This window comes from Colobus angolensis, unplaced genomic scaffold (genome assembly GCF_000951035.1).
Source record: "Colobus angolensis palliatus isolate OR3802 unplaced genomic scaffold, Cang.pa_1.0 Scaffold492, whole genome shotgun sequence".
Lineage (NCBI taxonomy): Eukaryota > Metazoa > Chordata > Mammalia > Primates > Cercopithecidae > Colobus > Colobus angolensis.
In genome coordinates, this window is record NW_012118399.1 from 1,418,532 (window position 1) to 1,437,831 (window position 19,300).

General features: G+C 35.1%; 1 protein-coding gene across 1 annotated transcript in view; it reads right to left on the reverse strand.

The window, feature by feature from the left end:
* ITGA4 (integrin, alpha 4 (antigen CD49D, alpha 4 subunit of VLA-4 receptor)) overlaps window positions 1–19,300 on the reverse strand; it is a 78,423-nt gene that overhangs the window by 46,911 nt on the left and 12,212 nt on the right. Inside the window, exons 3-10 of the mRNA XM_011959433.1 lie at window positions 13,749–13,855; window positions 13,527–13,656; window positions 9,984–10,051; window positions 8,546–8,675; window positions 7,142–7,227; window positions 6,398–6,460; window positions 6,169–6,306; window positions 2,820–2,931 (exon numbers count right to left, since the gene is read on the reverse strand). Of these exons, the coding sequence (XP_011814823.1) occupies window positions 2,820–2,931; window positions 6,169–6,306; window positions 6,398–6,460; window positions 7,142–7,227; window positions 8,546–8,675; window positions 9,984–10,051; window positions 13,527–13,656; window positions 13,749–13,855 (834 nt within the window). The remainder of the gene's footprint in view (window positions 1–2,819; window positions 2,932–6,168; window positions 6,307–6,397; window positions 6,461–7,141; window positions 7,228–8,545; window positions 8,676–9,983; window positions 10,052–13,526; window positions 13,657–13,748; window positions 13,856–19,300) is intronic.

Consider the following 19,300-nt stretch of genomic DNA (forward strand, 5'->3'; position numbering starts at 1 on the left):
CAGGCATGGTGGCAGGCGCCTGTTGTCCCAGCTACTCGGGAGGCTGAGGCAGGAGAATGGCGTGAACCTGGAAGGCGGAGTTGCAGTGAGGCACGAGGTCAGGAAATCGAGATCATCCTGGCTAACACAGTGAAACCCCGTTTCTACTAAAAAAAAAAAAAAAAAAAAAAAAAACAACTGGACCAAGTAGAAAAAGATATATGGCATTATAAACACTCACTGAAGTGTCAATGTAGCCACTAAGTGTAAATATGCTGTGAATTATAAAAGGCATTATAAATAGCACAAAAATATGCAGAAATACTTTAAAAAATCATTTGCATAATAACCTTCCAGATATAAAAGTATTACCTTTAGGAGTGGAGTGCTGAGGGCTTTTAGCGAAACAAGAGTTATGTGAAGCCCAGGGTCTCCTATACAAACTAAGAGACTGCACTGTCCCCTGAAAGTCCCCTCCGAAGTCTTCTTCCTAAGTCTCATTGACAGAATACTCTGTCTGTCCTTCACACCACTGCAAAATTACTTGGGCTTTTCCCAGGTACTAGAGTAATTCTAATAAGGGAATTTGCCTACTGCTCATGACAGTTTTACAGCTCTAACTGTAAATAATTCAAATTTGTCATTGACATTTTGATGCCACAAAAATAATTTCTATGTGTACATACATATATATGTACATACATATATAACAATAATTCAAATTTGTCACTGACATTTTGATGCCACAAAAGTAATTTCTATGTGTACATACATATATTTTTCACATTCAAAAGGGTAAAAATAGTGGTCTTCCTTAAATGTGCCAATTAAAACAAGACAGAAAAATCATAAACAAAGTGTTTTACTAAACAGTGATTTTGTGTTTTTAAAAGAAAGAATTGGGTTGTCTATACAACACACAACATATCAAAATGCATAAACACGGTTTTATCTGCAGGTCTTTATTAGGTAGAACCCTTAAATTTGCCACTAAATAAGGCTTATGTTTTCAAGTATTACTTTTATTTTCTACTTGATTGTAGAACTATAAAAAAGGGTGCCACTGTTTTCTTCATTTATTATGGTACATATTCTGTACCTGATATGGTACATCTGACCCAAAATAAATGTTCAATAACTATCACAGAATTGCTGGTTACTTATGAGATGTAACATCAAACATAATACATTTTTTTGTTTTTAATCAAATCAGACTTTTAATAAAAAGATAATAAAATAACAGTTTCTTACTGCTGTACATTAAAACTGCACACTTCTGAATGGAGAGATCAGTTATCAGTGAATTGCTTTTCTATGACACTGGATGGCTGCATAGGAGCAGCACTGACCTGAATTTATACAAACTCTCAAGGGATGTGAACTCAATGTGATAAGTGACGGCAGCAATGGCCAATACAGGAGTGCAAACCAGGTGTCCCGCCCCCTTTCCAGGAAGGGCATAAAACAAGACATGATCCCTCTTACAGCTCCAATTAAACAAAATAGCCACAACACCTTCCCTCACCCCTGTCCGAGATGAGGTTATTTGTGAAAATGAGCCAGTGCCCAACCTGGGGTTCTGGTAGGGTAAGGGAAGTAGGGGGAAGCTAGTGATGGGTGGGGTACAGAGAGGCTCCTCTCCATACATGTTTTATTAAAATATTATGTGTAATCATAATAACCAAAAGTATACACACATATTTTTTCTCTCCTTTCAGTTTTAAAATAGTAAACAAAAAATCCAGAACAGTAATACTTGCATAACATAGTTACACTATTTTACGTTTAAGAAGGTTCCCTGGAAGCATGTATTCTGTAACTGACTTTTTGTGTAGAATAACGCATTTTATATATTTAAAGTAGATTGTGGTATCTAGGTACAAGAAGACATTAAGAAGATGAGAATTTATAGTACCCCATCACTTTAATCTCTGAGAAAGCTGTAGCCTAAAATTACCATATACTAATTGCCAATGGTCTTATCAAGAAGACAATTATGAACCCTAAAAATAAGTATCAAATACTTATGTGCTGAACTCCAGGAAATTGCACACTCTCCTCTTAAACCTATTCATCATTTCATGCACAATTTTAACAGACTCAGTTACTTACCACTTAGAACTAGATTGATAAAAGCAAATTTTTAACAGAGAATGCTAGTAGATGCAGGGATTTCAACAACAGGACTGACATCCATGGCGATATGCACAGTTACCACACTTTCATCTATTCAGTTAGTGAAAAACTTCAATATCAGTGAGTAAACAGCCACTGTCCCCAGGCTTCCCAGTGGCCTGCTCAGAATCTCTTCTCGAATTCCCCAGATCCTCCCATAACATGGCTATAAGGAATGCCTGGCAGAGCAGAGGGCTTCCAGAACCCCGCTCCAGCTCTGCAGCCAGCCTCTGTTGGGTTTGGTCAGTGTCTTTATTGTACTGATAGTTAAATACCATGGTCCAATGAGTCTATGATACACATTTCCTCCCATATTTTATTATTTCTGAAATCAGGGTCTTCCTTAACATGGAAAAATGGTGGGCATTAACAGCTTAATAGGCAGCTTTTAGGGACACATAAATAATAATGTAGTTTCTAATCAATGGTGCCTTAGAATCACTGAAATAAAGTATTTTGAATATCCATTATTAATAGTGGTAAAGATCAATGGGTGACAAACTCAGGAGAAGTCATACATAACACTAAAGAAAAGAAAAAACTTAACATGCCATTCTGGATCCATTTTCTATAGGAAGGTAAACAACACAAAACTTTAATCATATTTTCTTCCATAAACCATTTTAAAAGCAGAAATCAAGCACCAAATTGATAATTTTAATTACCTTCAAAGCCATCATTGTCAATGTCACCAAGATTAACTATAGATTCGCCAAATCTTGCAGCATATTTGTCACTTCCAACGAGGTTTGTTTCCATTTCATTCATTACTGCTCCCTAGATAGAAAGGGAGAGAAACGGTGTCATTATAACACTCCCTGACAACTTTACACAATTTACTGTTGTAATTGGATATGGATTTTTTCTAATGCGTCAAACAAGTTGGACAAACTACAGACTGAGCTTTAGTACACACATCTCAGTTCAATTCAATAAATATTTATTGAGTCTGTCAACACATAATAGTATGATTAGAGCTCAGAGGACATAAAAAATTGTCAAACTCATGATCTCTAGCTTTGAAAATCCAATAAATCATTTTGATAATTCAATTTAGCAAATATTTATTGAGCTTCTACTAAAGACAACACACTGTGCAAAGAGTGAAAAGGTGAAAGGGGGCAAGGAAGTGTGTGTATAAAACACATTCCCTTTCTTCAATAAGCCCACAGTTACAGGCAGGGCTTAGCCCAAGCATACAAATGACTGAGAAGCAGAAACTGCTTTACAATATCAAGAAGCAAAAATAAATAAATTAAAAAATCTAATTATAACAGAAGAGACTTCATAAAGGAGATGGCATGCCAGGTGGCTACTGAAGGATAAGCGTAATTTTGATACACAGAGAAAACCAGCAGCAAAACAAATTCCAAAGAATTTGGCTCTAATGAGTGGCATGTATAATGAATGAGACAAAAATGTCAGATTGCAGTCTGATAGTGTAGCATCTTGATTGTCAAGGAAAATTTACTCTTAATTTAGGGAACAACAGGAAACACTGAAGGTTTCTGAGTTGAGGAGTGACATGATTGAAGTTGGTCTTTGGAACCAGCAGCAGTGGAGCATAGATTAGTCAATGGATAACTAGGAAGGAGGAAGATGAGTTTCTACAATAAGACATTCAATAATGTAATAATTAGCTGTTACAATCACAGCTATCAGTTCTCTTCGCAAACTTTGATCATGTCAATCCTTTGTATTAAAAAGAGAAAAGGCCATATCCTTTCTTCTTCTCAAATCTACTTGGCACTCCTTAGGCATATACACGTTCTTTCCTTGTCAAGTGTCTTCATTTGTGTATTTTACAATAGAAAAATTCTGATTTTTGTCTTTCTCAAACACTACTTCCTCTGTAAAAGCTTCTTGACCCAAAGGGAATCACTTCTTCCACTTTGTATGTACTTACAATGTGCCATGTACCACGTCGTAGTCAATTGTTTACTCCTATTGGTGTCTTCACAAGATCCTGAAGTCCTGGGGACAGCTCTATGATTATTACCTCTTTTTATAGTCTGGGTTACATTTCAGATACTCACTAAATGTCATTTATTTTATTTTAAATGAACTAAGATGACTGGGAATCATCTTTATAATCACTGACGCTGAAGCAGTGAATGATTGATTCAAAGAAGTCAGGGATAAAACAGCTTGGTTCCTGGGCAAATGTCTAAATTAAAGAGCAGAAGGGTGAAAAGGCTCCAGGGAGAACCGACAAGGTACTGACTTAAGACAGTGCAATGGCTCTGAAGTTCTGGAAGGAGAGTTTCAATAGGAAGAGGCGATCACTATTCTTCAAGTATTCCCTAGTCACAGAGAGTGGTGACTGAGAGTTCACTGGGAACCCCTGAGAGCTATTTTAGTAAAGTAGGTAGAAGCCAGAGTCACTCAAGTATCATTCTTTCTTGAGTTCATTCAAAAACAATTTCACCTACTTGTCTAGGACTCTTTCAAGCCCTGATGAAACAGCGGTAAACAAGACACAATATCTCTCCACATGGCATCTATACTACAGAACAGACAACAGCAAATCGAATCAGTGTAAATAAATGCCACCTAGTGGTTAGCGCCATTTCAGAGAGTTGAGAAATTAGAGGTTAGAACAAAAGAAGATTGTATCAGAGGATTTAAAAGCTGAAATCACTTATTAAATTAATTCAAGTGTTTAATAAGAGTAGTGCCTCCAGGTAGGCATGAGGGAAGAACAGGAGGGTAGCCAAGTGGGTAGAAGGGTTTATCTGTTTTTTTCTTAATGAGATTAAGATTGCAATGGGGAAAATTATTCTTTGTTGCTTTACTTTAGGTATACATGTGGATGTTTAGTTGTAAAGAGGAAGATAAGAGAAAGCTGCAGCACGAGGATGTAGCCAGTACAAGGACCACTATTTTTGGAAATGGAAATGTGAAATCTATGGAAGAAAATTATCTAATATCACTATTAATGAGATTTAATGATCACTGTGTAGATAATTTGCTTTTACTATTAAATGTAGGTTAAATACAGTCTAGGAAATGCTAAAGCATAAATAATTTCCCTGCTCTGTATTTTAAACTTTGAGAATCTTCCATTTATAAGACTAGATGTTTTCTTTCTTAAATTGTAGAGTTTAGTCTGATGCTTAATATAAGAACTTGCTAAATGCTCTGAAACCATTGACTGAACATAGTTACAAATACTTTCTTGAAACAGAGTCCACTTTGTTGAATCCTGACTGAAAAATGCTATGCCATTAGAAATGAACTGGTCTTCTCACAAGCCCACTCTTGTTTTCAAATCAAAGGAACAGGCCAAGAAGATCTCATTAAGACTCCATAAATTTTTTGTTTTGACCTAATGTCAAGAATCTAGGCTGGCAAGATAAGGCCAGAAAGTCTTTGAATTATCAAGTGGTCAGTTTCTACCACAATAATTTAAAATTGAATTATAGTCAGTAATTACCTATTTATACAATATATCTACTGTGGAATAAACTGTGCCAATTTTATATTCTTATCAAGAGCATAATATATATGGAATTATGAAAATTAATGTTTTAACAAAACACATCTCATTTCTAATTGTTTTCAAGAAATTGAAAATACTTAATTATTCATCTTCTAGTCCTAGTAATATTTTATAATTTATATAAGGACCTTAACCAGAACTATTAAGAAATCTGTATTTTGAAGGAGGTATAAAAATTATTCTTTCAAATAGATTAGTATCAACATAAAACTGAAAGAAATTTCAGCTACCAGAGTGAACACACACAAGCTGTGAACAGAGAAACTCCCTAACAATCTATTTCATAGATTGTTCTAGAATATCAAAATTCTAGAATTTTGATCTAAAAATGAGATCCTTTCCCATTCATCATCATATTCCATTTCATTTTTAGAGCATCAGTACAGTATTAGAATTCTAACTTTTGTCAATAAAAAAAAGCCTGAAAATAATCTCAGATCTCTGGAATAAGACCAATTTCAGTTTTGATCATAATTCCATAAATGGCTTCCAGTTGGGACACTTGGACATACCGAGCCGGAGTTGATGTACACAAACACTCTTCCTTCCTCTCTGATGGTGCTCTGCATGGGCGCTCCCACTAGCAGATCTGAGAAGCCATCTGCGTTAAGGTCCACAGCACAGACAGCAGCTCCAAAGTACGATCCAAGCTGTCCCAAAAGAAACCAGATCCACTCATTGAGAAAAAAGCAGGGCTATTCGCAAAAGCCCACAGAGATACTAAAGGTGAAGACATATTACCTTTTTACCTTTCATTTCATGTAAGATATTTAGTTCTTTTTCATCAATGCTGAATATATATGCCTGTAATTGGGGAAATAATTAGAAAAGATTTTATGAATACCATATATTTTTTAAAACCCCACTCATTTCTGTTTGATCGAAACATGAATTTTTACAACTTGCAGTTAATTGCTCAAATATAAAAATAAATCCTTTTAAGAGTGACACAAAAGGGTTTGAGATCCACTGTTACATTAATATGCCTTACTTGCAAAAGCATTTTCTCAGGAAGTATTTTATTGATCCTATAGAGGGGCCACAGGAAGTGTTGTTTGCCTCACTTTTCAAAAGTAAGACTCAGAAAAGCTGAGTGACCAATGTTCATATAGCAACATAGCAAAAACTAAAACCAGAAATAATATTTCCTTCTTTCTAGTCTTACCACAAAATATATAGTTGCCTCAACTTCTTTTCAGCTGCGAAACTGTTCACCATATACTCCCTGGACATTTTTAGATAGTTCTATCTTACAATTTTCTTAAAGGAAACAAAGTCTCATTTGACTTTTGTAATTTTTCAGAAAGTGTTTTGCTAAATTTCTTCTAAAACCGTAACATCTTTCACCAATTCCACTAAATGTAATAACCTGTTCATCATTTCTAATCCTTCTTTCCTTACGTATGCAGTTTCTCCTTTAATATCTTATTCATGCAATGTATTTGAACCTTTATGAAGAAATAAATATAAAAATGTAATTCTTACTTTACCAATCTGCTCGTGTTGAGGAGCTCCTCCGACTACTTCAGTAGTATGCTGACTCCGAAAATGACCAGCTCCAACTGAATATCCTTTAAGGGAGAAAGTATGAGAGTCCCGGGTAAAGTACATCATATGGTAATATGGGTAAAATAGATCATAAAATTAAATGATACCCAATTCAAAATGACTATATTAAGCAGTTAAGAATATTTAGCATAGAGATACTCAAAATCCATCATTCATTATGTTTTATGCAATTTTGATATGTGTTACAAAACTGCAGTCATATGGTTTGTATTTCTAAGTTCTAGAAATTGAAAATAGCATCTTTACATCTGGTGCAGTATAATCAGTTTCTAGGATTACAACAAACATATTTTAGAGCATATTAAATATAACATCTTAATTGGGAAATGAAAACTTTAAACCTTAAATAAAAATCCTGCTAAAGTTCAGCTTTTTTTGCTGCCAAATCTTTCTTTTGTGATGACTTTTTGATGACAAAAGGTAATTTTATTTTATGTAATAAAAGGCATATCAAGTTATATTTCTTTATTTCAAAGAATCCTTTAATCACAAACAAGAAAACACTGAATTGTAACAAATTCTTCTACTTGAAATTTCTTCTGTTTGAATGGAAAGAAAGAGTGCTTGTTTTATAATTATTTCTGAGTGTAAGATGCTCATATTTGACACACATACAGTTTAAACAAACATGGATTTTCTGAAAATCTATAGGAAAAGTATTTTCTTGTAATGGACATTAATGCAAGAAAACTTTGCATTTCTGTTGAAATACAGATGATAAAGTATCCTACTATTGACTTATGAGATGATAGTGAGGAGGAGGAAGATGATAAAAATAGTTAAGCTCTAGGAAATATCCTAAGAACTTATGAGGTGAAGGTCAATGAGCCGTTTGTAGACCCATATGCTTCACGGAGCCCCTCATCTGGAATGTGGTGGACAGTACCACTGGCTTTCAGTTGGTCCTTAAGGAAACTATACTGACACAGATGTTTAAATGAGTTAATTCACGTAAAGTTCTCACAAAAAGTTCCTGAGATATGGGAGGCACTCAATAGAAACAACCTGTATAATTGGTTGACTGCATAAAGATACAAACTTACTAGTGTTTCCTAAAGTGAACTACAAAGAGTAAACTAAACTAGAAGTTCTATTAAGAATTATATATTGATGATTTTAGGCACATGTGTAAATGTAAAATATTAAGTTAACTAAAGTTTCATAAATCCTATCCTTAAGAGACAGTTTCTGAACTGTCTAATTATTACTGTAATTCTACTGGCCACTTACATCTCTGGAAAATATATTTTCCTTATTTATAATTATAGTACTAGTATTTGTAAGGCAGAGATCATTTAAGTTTGTCCATTTTTATAGTACCTAAATAACTTCCAAATTTTACTTGATTTTGTTTGTCTAAAAAAGCCTTGTATTTATTTGTAGTTATATTGTAGACAAAAAGAGAGCCAGTCCAATAAGATGATCCTGGGGCTCCCATCACAATTAAATCCTGTAAGAGAAAAAAAAAAATTATTATTTAAAGTTTAAGCTCACCACCCCAAACCTCCTCCCGATACACAATAGATGGTGAAGAGAACATATTTTTATAATAATAAATTCCTGAAGTAGGAATATTCTGTGAAGTTAAAACATACCAGGAAAAAAAAAAAAAAAAAAAAGCCAGAGAAGTTGGCTAATGGATTTCTACCTAAAAGTGAAATCTCAGAGAAGAAACTCTGAAATTCTCATTTAACGCATTTATCAGTGGATTACAAAAGTTGAAAGGAGAACTACTGAACTCTAGGGTAAGCTTTTGGGAGACAGGCAATATGGTTCCTATTAAAGAAAATCATATGTGGGGAATTCATGTGTGCTAATTACGGAGATGATCATGTGTTGCCAAAGAATAAAAAGTGGACTTAATTTATTTCAATTTGCAAAGAACCACTAATTTTTCTAATAATGTTAGCTTAGGGGAGAAAAGTCCAATGGAATATGGGGCACATTTTGTTATACATAGGAATTTAGGAGAAGGAGAAGATTGGAATGAGCACGCCCTTGTCTGGTATAGTATGAAAACTCTCAGCAATTAAATCTCTTTAGCATATTTCTATATTCCTAAACAATCCTAAACTTTAAAAAAGTCAATTTAAACTGAAGAAAGTATTTTCTTTGTAAGCATTTTAAGCATTTTAATATAACTGTTAATATTTGCAGACACTGTCAACCCCAAACTTGATATAGCCTGATCTTCATGGACTCAAAAAAAACATTCCTGAATTCACAGTGTGTTTTTAAGAAAAACTGAGAGATTTGGGGTTGAGTACAACTGTGCCCTTTCATAGGTATCCTAGAATGTTAAAAACAGAGTAAAAAATCTTGGGAATATTATCTATCTGATTTAAGGGGATATTAAGTTCTTAAATTTCCCAATTATAATAATTTTAATGAAAAATATAGACTAATATGCTTCCTTTGCCCCTCAACTAGAAATTTAAAATAACACACTTGGGCTATTTTCAATACCTAAGTTAACAAGATAATTAACTGTAGCTACTTTTTTCATTAAATTATTGAAGAAATATTCTTCACTATAGATTTTAGTTCATCTTACGTAGTATAGCCATCTATATATTGATATTTTATTGAAATATATGTGGAATTTTTGAGTGGCAAAAATTAAGTTGTAATACTCAAATTTAAGAGATAGGAAGATGTTGCACAGTTTTTACTTTAAAACATATCAGTCTTCCAAATCATGAGAAGAATTAAGATTCTATACGTTAACATTTATAGCAGCTATTTTTTGAACAATTACCTTTGTGTAAAAACTAGATATTCCAGCTTGACATGACGCAAAATTTTCTCCAAATTTTTTCACATAATCTAAAATGAAATATTAAAACAACTCAGAATTATATCTTAAAATAAACATGTAATCTCCATAATTTGTTTCTTAAATAAATTCTTACAGAAAGGTCCTTTACGGTCTATAGTTTGTACTTGTTAAAAATAAAAACCAGTAACCTTGATATAATTTACCAAATCCCTTCCATATTAATATTCAAAATATTCCTAAGAAATGGCAATTAAAATATCTCCCTCTGCTTCTTCTTCATAGGAAGCACACACAGCATATACTCAAAAAATTTTTGTCAAATAAGACAGAGGTAGGATTTATGATTTTGAGTCCATGTTTTCTTTTTACTTTATGTATCTAAGGTGTGCAACATCACGTTTGACATACATATACATAGTGAAACAGTTACTACACTTAACATACATACCCCCTCACAGTCATCTTTTTTGTACATTGAGAGTGAAATCTACTCTCCTGGCAAACTTCCAGTGCACAATAATTAACTCCAGTCCTCATGCTGTACATTAGATCTCTAGACTTATTCATCCTACACAAATGCAGCTTTGTACACTTTCACCAACATCTTCCCATTCCTAACCCTCTCTCTTCTCACCTTCTTCTCTATGTATTTGACTTTTTTAGATTCCACAGATAAGTGAGATCATACAGTATTTGTCTTTCTGTGCCTAGCTTATTTCGCTTAAAATAATGTCCTTCAGGGTCATCCATGTTGTCACAAAAGTCAGGATTTCCTTTTTTAAAGGCTGAATAATACTCCATTGTATATGTTTATGTATATATGTGTGTATACATACATCTCGCAACTCCTCATCCATTCAGTCATCTGTCAATGGACACTAAGGTTGTTTCTCTAACTTGGCTATTGTGAATGCTGCTGCAATGAACATAAAAGCACAGATCTCTTTATGTGGTACTGATTTCATTTCCTTTGGATATATACCCAGAAGAGGGATTGCTAGATCATATGGTAGTTTTATTTTTAATTTGAGTAACTTCTCTACTGTTTTCTACAATGGCTGTACCAATTTACATTCCCGCCAACAGTGTGCAAGGGTTCCCTTTTCTCCACATCTTCGTCAACACTTGTTATCTCTTACCATTTTAATAATGACAGTTCTAATAGGTGTGAAGTGATACTTTATCGTGGTTTGTAATTTGCATTTCCTTGATGATAGGTAATGTTGAGCACCTTTTCATCTACCTATTGGCCATTTTGATGCCTTCTTTGGAAAGAAAGTCGTTTGTTCTCTTGACTGTTTTTTAATCAGGTTATTTGGTTTTTTGCTATCGAGTTGGTGAGATCCTTATATATTTTAAATATTAACCCTTTATCAGAATTATGCAAATATTATCTCCCATTCTACAGACTGTCTCTTCACTCTGTTGATTGTCTCCTTTGCTATACAGGAGCTTTCTAATGTAGTCTCATTTATTTTTGCTTTTGTTGTCTGAGTTTTTGGTGTAATTTCCAAAAACTCATTGTCTAATGTCAAGTAGCTTTTCTCTTATGTTTTCCACTAGAAGTTTTATGGTTTCAGGTGTTACGTTTAAGTCTTTAACCCATTTTAGTTGACTTTGGTATATTTGCTAAGAGAAGGGTTCAATTTCATTCTTTTGCATGCAGATAGCCAATTTTCCCAAAGGCATTAAAAAAAAAGAAACTTTCAGATTCAGGGTTGATGTGCAAGTTTGTTGCATAAATTGCGTGTTGCGGGGGTTTGACGTACAGATTATTTCCCCATGCAGGTAATAAGCATAGTACCCAATGGGTAGTTTTTTGATCCTCTCCCTCCTCCTATCCTCTACCATCAGGTAGGCCCCAGTGTTTGTGCCTACTTTGTGTCCATATGTACTCAATGTTTAGCTCCCACTTATAAGTGAGAACATGTGGTATTTGGTTTTCTGTTCCTGTGTTAGTTCGCTTAGGTTATTGACCTCCAGCTCCATTTAAGTTGCTGCAAAGGACATAATCTATTTATGTTTTATGGCTGTGTAGTATTCTACAGTGTGTATGCATCACATTTTCTTTATCCAAACTGACATCGACGGGCATTTAGGTTGATTTCATGTCTTTGCTATTGCTAATACCATTTATTGAAGAGAGTATCCTTTCTTAGATTTTGCCCAACTGAAAATATAGACTGAATCAAGATCTGCATGGATATAAAGGTCTCTTATTACAAAACCCCATGAATGAATGCTTTTGGAACTTACTAAGGGCGCAAAGCTTTGCTTCTTTCAAAAAACTGATATAAGTAAACTTCTATGAAAATAAGAATTGGAACCACAGCTTCCTTTTGGCTTTGCTAAGCAGAAAACTTAAATAAATTGGTAAGTCATTCATAATGACCACTTCTAGTCAGGAATTTCCATCCCTTTTAAAAATATATATCTTACATGATCCTGTATTTTACAATTGTAGATGTGTTAGGTTTATGGCACCTTGAGATTTTTGCAGTATGTGGCTAGGTATATCTGAGAAAAACTAAAAACTCTACTATGAAAATGTTTTAAAGATAAACTGAAAACTATTAGGAAAAAGAAGATAGCAAACAATCAGAAACCAAGACTGAGTTTTATTGCAACTGAGAATCAATATTCACTTTTTTATCTTTTGGGTATCCAAAGGCAAAATAGGAATATATGTAATATAAGCTGCTCTGTGATGTCACATTCCAGGGAAGAAAGACCCACATCTTATTAGCATCAATAACTGAACTCAAATACCTGGCCAAAGTTTTGCCAACCGATACAATTTTTCTTTGGGTGCTGAGGGATTTGAGAGTGAAGGTGGTTAGAAAATTAGAAATTTGCATTCATATGTTTCTTAGCTTCCTAAGGACACATTGTTGGATTTTAGTTTTGCTGCAGATATCATCTGACATGCTCTGTTGACATTCACCCCAATTCTGCTCACTTCTGTTATGTCCTAGCTCTGTACTTGCTGATGCTACCTATAGCATAGAGTTACCATGAGAAAAATGTTTCAAACTCAAGACACCAATCTCTTGCTGCTTAAAGGAAAACATGTGAATTAGAAAAAGAGATAGTGAGTGTGAACGAAGGATTTGCTTACACTGATTATTCTTCCTGATTACTCCTGGAAGCTAAAGGTAACAGGAAACCTAAAGTCTTTCTTATTAATCAGACTTCCAATATAATTTCACAATTTAAATGTCCTTTATTTGCTGGGTACTAGTCTCACTCACACCAAATTGAAAGTAAATTTAATGCAAAAGTGGGTAGTTACCAGCTAGATTTCAGAGTTATTCAAATTGTAGAATTTTTATAGCAAAGTACATTTATGAAAAATAATGCTATTGCAATTAGGTAAAGAAAGAAACTGAGTAGTTAAAAAGAACATAATTACTCAGAAGATCTCCCTCTCTTCTGAACATCTAAACTTGAACATGCATTTAAAACACTAAGAGATATTCACTTACTTATCTTTATCTAATTAGTATCAAAATAATGCCTTACCTTGATAACACGGAGCTATTCTTTTACTCAGTTCTGTTCGTAAATCAGGGGGCATTCCATAGCAACCACCAGTAGGGAGCTTATTTTCATTCTTTATGTAAAATATATTTTTCCATCTATGCCCACAAGTCTGAATAAAATAAAAGTAGACCAAATGATGTGAAAGCTCTACCCAGGATAGCTGATTTCACGATGGATCAGTGGACCAGTTCCAATACCTACCACGATGGATCCATTTTCTCCTGGCTGTCTGGAAAGCGTGACCCCCAACCACTGATTGTCTCTCTCTTCCAAACAAGTCTTTCCACAAGGTTCTCCATTAGGGCTACCTATAGCATTTGAAAATAATTTTATCATCAGTTGTATTGAAAACACTCTACAAAAGCAGAGAAAACTGTGCACTCATCCCCAGTATTTTTCCGTTAACTACTTCTCTATCTTATATTCAGGGCACAATGTGAGGATAAATGTGAATTACTCTGTGCCAACATAATTATTCTCTAATACAAGGTGACTTTTGTTGTAGAAATGACCTCCGACTGGTAGCACCATGAAGAGATAGACTCAATCATATAAGAGATAGCTAACAGGACTAGGAGTGGGAAAACCAGTTAAAGCTAATACCAGGTTGTGCAACTACAACTGCTGTGTCTAATGTCTGGAAAAGATTTAGCCATTTATCTAACAATGTAAGCAATATTATCAGAGCACTTTAAAAAATGTTTCTTCTACTGAGATATTAAGAACAGAAAGACTAAAACATTCTCAGCAATTAAAGTACAATTTATTGGAGCTGGAAGGTGATGATTAAGCATGCAGAAAGTGGAACATAGAATTAGCATACCAAAAAAGCCTTGCGTTTATAAGAAACTGCCCTATGTTTACATTTATTGGAATATGACTCATGTTTTCAACAGAGATAAAGTGATTTGGAAAACCAGATTATCTCAGTAGTAAATAAAAAACTTCAATAGACATTTTGGCAAATGCATGAATAGCCAAACATAAATAAAATACTCACATACTAGATAGTGCTTCTATACTATATAAGAAGTGGTCTTCACAGTGATCATTTTTTTGTTAGCAAAAATTCTTTGTGTTATAGCTGGGTTCCTATTAAAATCCTATGTTAAGTAATTTCAAATAAGTTACTTTGGGGGAGAGTAAGATGCAGTATCCTAAGATTCTTTTTGCTGTCTCTATTTTCAACCTCTTCATTTGGCATATGAAAATTTTATTGCATCTGTTCTTAATTCCTGGCAGTTAAACACATTAGCATCAATTTGATTGGATAAGGCTGTGGAACTTGGGTTTGTTAATTTTGAACACTGGTCACTAGGTACCAAGTTTTCATGAATTTATGGTGACCATTCTCTCTATATCATTGGCACTTTGTCTCCTCCTATAATGTTGACCCCTAAATGTAGTTTCCTGGGCAAACTCAGAACCCTTACAGAGATAGACTAATATTTTTACTTATTTTTTTGGTAACAATGGGGGTCTCACTATGTTACCCATGCTAGTCTTGAACTCTTGCCTCAAGTGATCCTCTTGCTTTGACCTCCCAAAGTGCTGGGATTACCAGCATACGCCACCATGCCTGGTAAGGCTAATATTTGAGAAGTGAAATTATTTGCACCAAGTCTTCTGGGTAGGAGAGATTTTGTTTAAGGAGTATGGGAAAATGTTTGTTTATACTTTTGTTTTCCAAAATGTCATTGAGGAAAAACAAAACCTTTAACCACAACTGAAGTGAAGAAAATGTTTGAGCCCCTCCTCCAGAGATTCTGCTTCAGCAGGTCCAAGTGAGGCCCTGATTACCCTAGGTCAGCCGTTCCCAATCTTTTTGGCACCGAGGACTGGTTTCATGGAAGACAATTTTTCCATGGGCAGTGGTGAGGGTTGGAATGAAACTGTTCCACCTCAGATCATCCGGCATTAGATTCTCCCAAGGAAAGCACAACCTAGATCCCAGGACTGCGCAGTTCACAACAGGGTCTGCACTCCTACCAGAATCTAATGCCACCACTGATCAGCTGACAGAGGCAAAGCTCAGGCAGCAGTGCTCACTGGTCCACCACTCACTTGCTGCTATGCAGCCCAGTTCCTACCAGGCCACGGGCCAGTACCCATCCACAGCCCAGGGACTGGAGATCCCTGCCCTAAGTGGTTCTCATGGTCAGGAACACTGTTACTGTGAAATGCAGAGAATGTTTTTCTGGACAGCATACACATAGAGTAATGACAACTCCCACTAACTGGTAATGGCTTCCTGGAGAACTAGACTGAAGGGAGGAGGACTAAGACTAGGTCTGGACAAAGAATGCTAGGGCTGAATGGCAATGGTTGCTATTAGATTTGGAAAGGAGCCTTGCTGTGGCTCAAACCTTGATAAAGAATGGTTCAGGTGGACACATAAAGTCTCCGTGTTAAATTGAGAAAGCAAGGGATGAAGACAGAAATGACAGGAAAAGAGAAGGGGAAAACAGGGAAGATGGTAGGAGGGAAAAAAATTGTGTGTGGGAGATAAGGTCTAAAACAAGGAGTTGTTATTGTGGCTACCTGATGCCAAACCAACAGAATTTAAAGTAAAACAGAATGACAAATAAGGCATTTTCATTTTCATTATAGTACAATTTTCAGTTTTCATTAAAATTGATTTTTTACTGTCAAAAATAGATAATAAATGGTAGATTCAGTCTACACAAAGTTCCTGTTATTTACTACAAGCCACATTAATAAATACCCTCTGAAAATACTAAAGTTTTTGTGAAGTTATAGTCAACACTCAGTTAAGACAATTGAGCAAGAGGAAAATCAAGGACAGGAGAGGATGGGGCTCACAAAAAACATGGCATGTTTAATAGACACTTTCATGACAATTACATCCAATATTTAGAAACAAATCTATTATTTTAGACAAAGCCACCCAGAAGATTAAAAACAGACAATAGTTTCGCACCACAAAATACCATTAAAATAGCTTGATGGAAATGGCCAAAAAATTATGTGCAAAAATAGTGTATTGTTATCTGTTTCTTACCTGAATTGTTTTGTAAATTTCTAAGTGAAGACTAGACAAACTCTTGCATTATGAACTGTTATCTGCTTAATATTCTGCATTGCCTCCTCCTCGTTTTAGTTTTAGCTCCATCAGGTGGCATCACAATGTCATCACTGCCCAGGCTCACACTGAGGTTTACACACATCACAAACTACTCACTTTCCCACTTACTAACATCACTTCCCTGAAACTTCTTTCTCTCCATGTGAGTGCCTCTCAGCTCTCTGGGAAAACAGCCACTAAATCATTAGGCTATTTTAAGATGTGTCCCATGTAGTCTCACCCAAGTCCTGGGACTTTATTTCCACTGTGGCTCATGCCCTTCCCTTCTCCTTACTGTAGGTTAAAAATAATGATTCTTAGAAACAGGAGAACAAATAGCCCTCCAGAAGCCACAAGAAAGAGATGTTTACCTAAGAATAAATGTGGGAAGAGCTTTCCCAGGAAGCCAGTGATGTGGTTCATTCACCCGTGAGCAGAAGAGATTTCAAATAGAAAAACATATGGCAGGTTTGTAAGTGGGAAGTTGGTGGGGTGGGGGTCAAAATGCCACTAGATGTAATTTCATATCTGTTACAGTGTGGTTCCAAATAATAGTTGCCTTCTAATATATAGATAAAATTTCTGATTCATTAGTTTTCAAATATCTCTTATACAGCTGTTAGTTAATCCACTCTTAGATACTGACAGATGCCTCTCAACATCAGTACTCAAGGGTTCTCAGACACACAGGATACGATCACTCAGAGGAAATTATGGTAAAATTGATTAATATCCTGTAGGAAGAAGTATTTTCATTTTTGTTAGGGTTAACTACATTTATTGATTTACAATGTTTCTGGCCTACTTCCAAGGCTTAGTAAATAGTGACCTCATTCATCTTGCCCAGGACTGTATCTTTGTCATAATCCCACCCCCGACAAACAGCCCAGAAATGGGTGCTGAAATGGAAAGGTCAGTAAATGAAAAACAATTCAAAGCTTCTATTATGGTTTGACTAGGCATCTTCTATTTGTTTGATATGTATCTTAATTCAAAACATGTGTAAAAAGAATGAATGCACAGCCAGAAAGAAAGTTCATGAAAATAGTCATAAAACAATGATTCTTTCACAGAAGAAAAACCAATCTTAATAAGTGAGCAAATACATATACTACATTTGGATATGTTTCCCCTTTTCACTTATTAACACTGCTTTTACCATAGAGGCAGCCCCCAACAGCAATGATAATACTGAGGTAACTTTCAAGTGCTGGTTACAGGCTAGAATCTGTTCAGAGAACATCCTGTAATTCCCCCTAGTGTTCTGGGTTTTTTCTTAATTTCTGGGACTTTTTCTCTTTTTAATTTTTAGAGAGTGAGGATCTCACTCTGTCACCTAGGTTACAGTGCAGTGGCATGATCATAGCTCACTATAGCCTCAAACTCCTGGGCTCTTGTAATCCTCCCACTTCAGCCTCCCGTGTAGCTGGGGATATAGGTGCCCGCCACCATGCCCAGCTTCTCTTTTCTTTTGTTGTGCCCGCAGAATCTTAGCAGAAGAGGTAAGACCTTCACATGATCAGCTTGTGATCATGGCCTTCTCCAAAGCTTTTCTCCCTTAACCTGTGTGATCCTGAGTCCACTCCTTTCCCACTCAGTACTCAGCCTTGGCTGGACATTAGAATCAATGGAAGGGAGTTTGAAACCAGTACCTCCACCTGGGCCCCACTCTTAGAGGCTCAGACTTGACGTCTCTGGGTTAAGAACCAGACATAAGAATTTTTTCGAAGCCCCCCAGGTAGTTGTAGCATATGAATGTGCTTGTGAACAATTGCTCTACGACGTAGCTCAGGGGTTCCCATATTTTGGCTTCCCTGGGTCATACCGGAAGAAGAATTGTTTTTGGCCATACACAAGGTACACTAACACTAATGATAACTGATGAGCTAAAAAAAAAACTTGCGAGAAAAATCTCACATTTTAAGAAAGTTTGTGGATTTGTATTGGGCCACATTCAAAGCCATCCTGGACCACATGGACACTGATGTATTAACAGATGGTTATGGCTTTTCTTGTATTATATTATTTAAAAATCTACTTTTTAAAAAATAAAAGTAATATCTTTTGTTCCCCCTTGTGTTTAGTTACCTATTGAAATAGCAAATGTTAAGCAAATTGTCTTTGGGCAGAAATACAATATTTCTAATTTGGTCAAAAACGACGATTATTAGAACTGCCATGAAAGCTAATTCTCATGAATTTCTCTGACAGAACACCATAAATAACCTCAGATTATCTTTATATTTTATCCAAATGTCATGCTGAAGTGATTTATAATCTGGTTTTCAGTTCAGTTCATACGTTACTCATCTAAACTCTTAGTAAATCAAATCAGCTCCATAATTGAAAAAGTACTTTACCTGGTTTAACATAAAAGAGGTGAGCAGAAATTAACATGTGATAATTTTCCCTGCTTTTAAACAACTAGAATGACTAATTCTTTGCACAGTTGAATGCATTTTTCCACTAGATATTTAAAAAACAAAGCCACATTAAAAACCATCTCCATTAAAGCCTATCTTTCTCTTTCCTATTTTTTTTTTTTTAACTTGGGAAAGAAAATGTAAAAATGCATGCTTACTACTTCAGTTTCTTTCTTCCTACTGATGTGTATCAGCATATTTAAATGTGTATATAAATGCAAATAAACAGGAATTTTGATCAAATA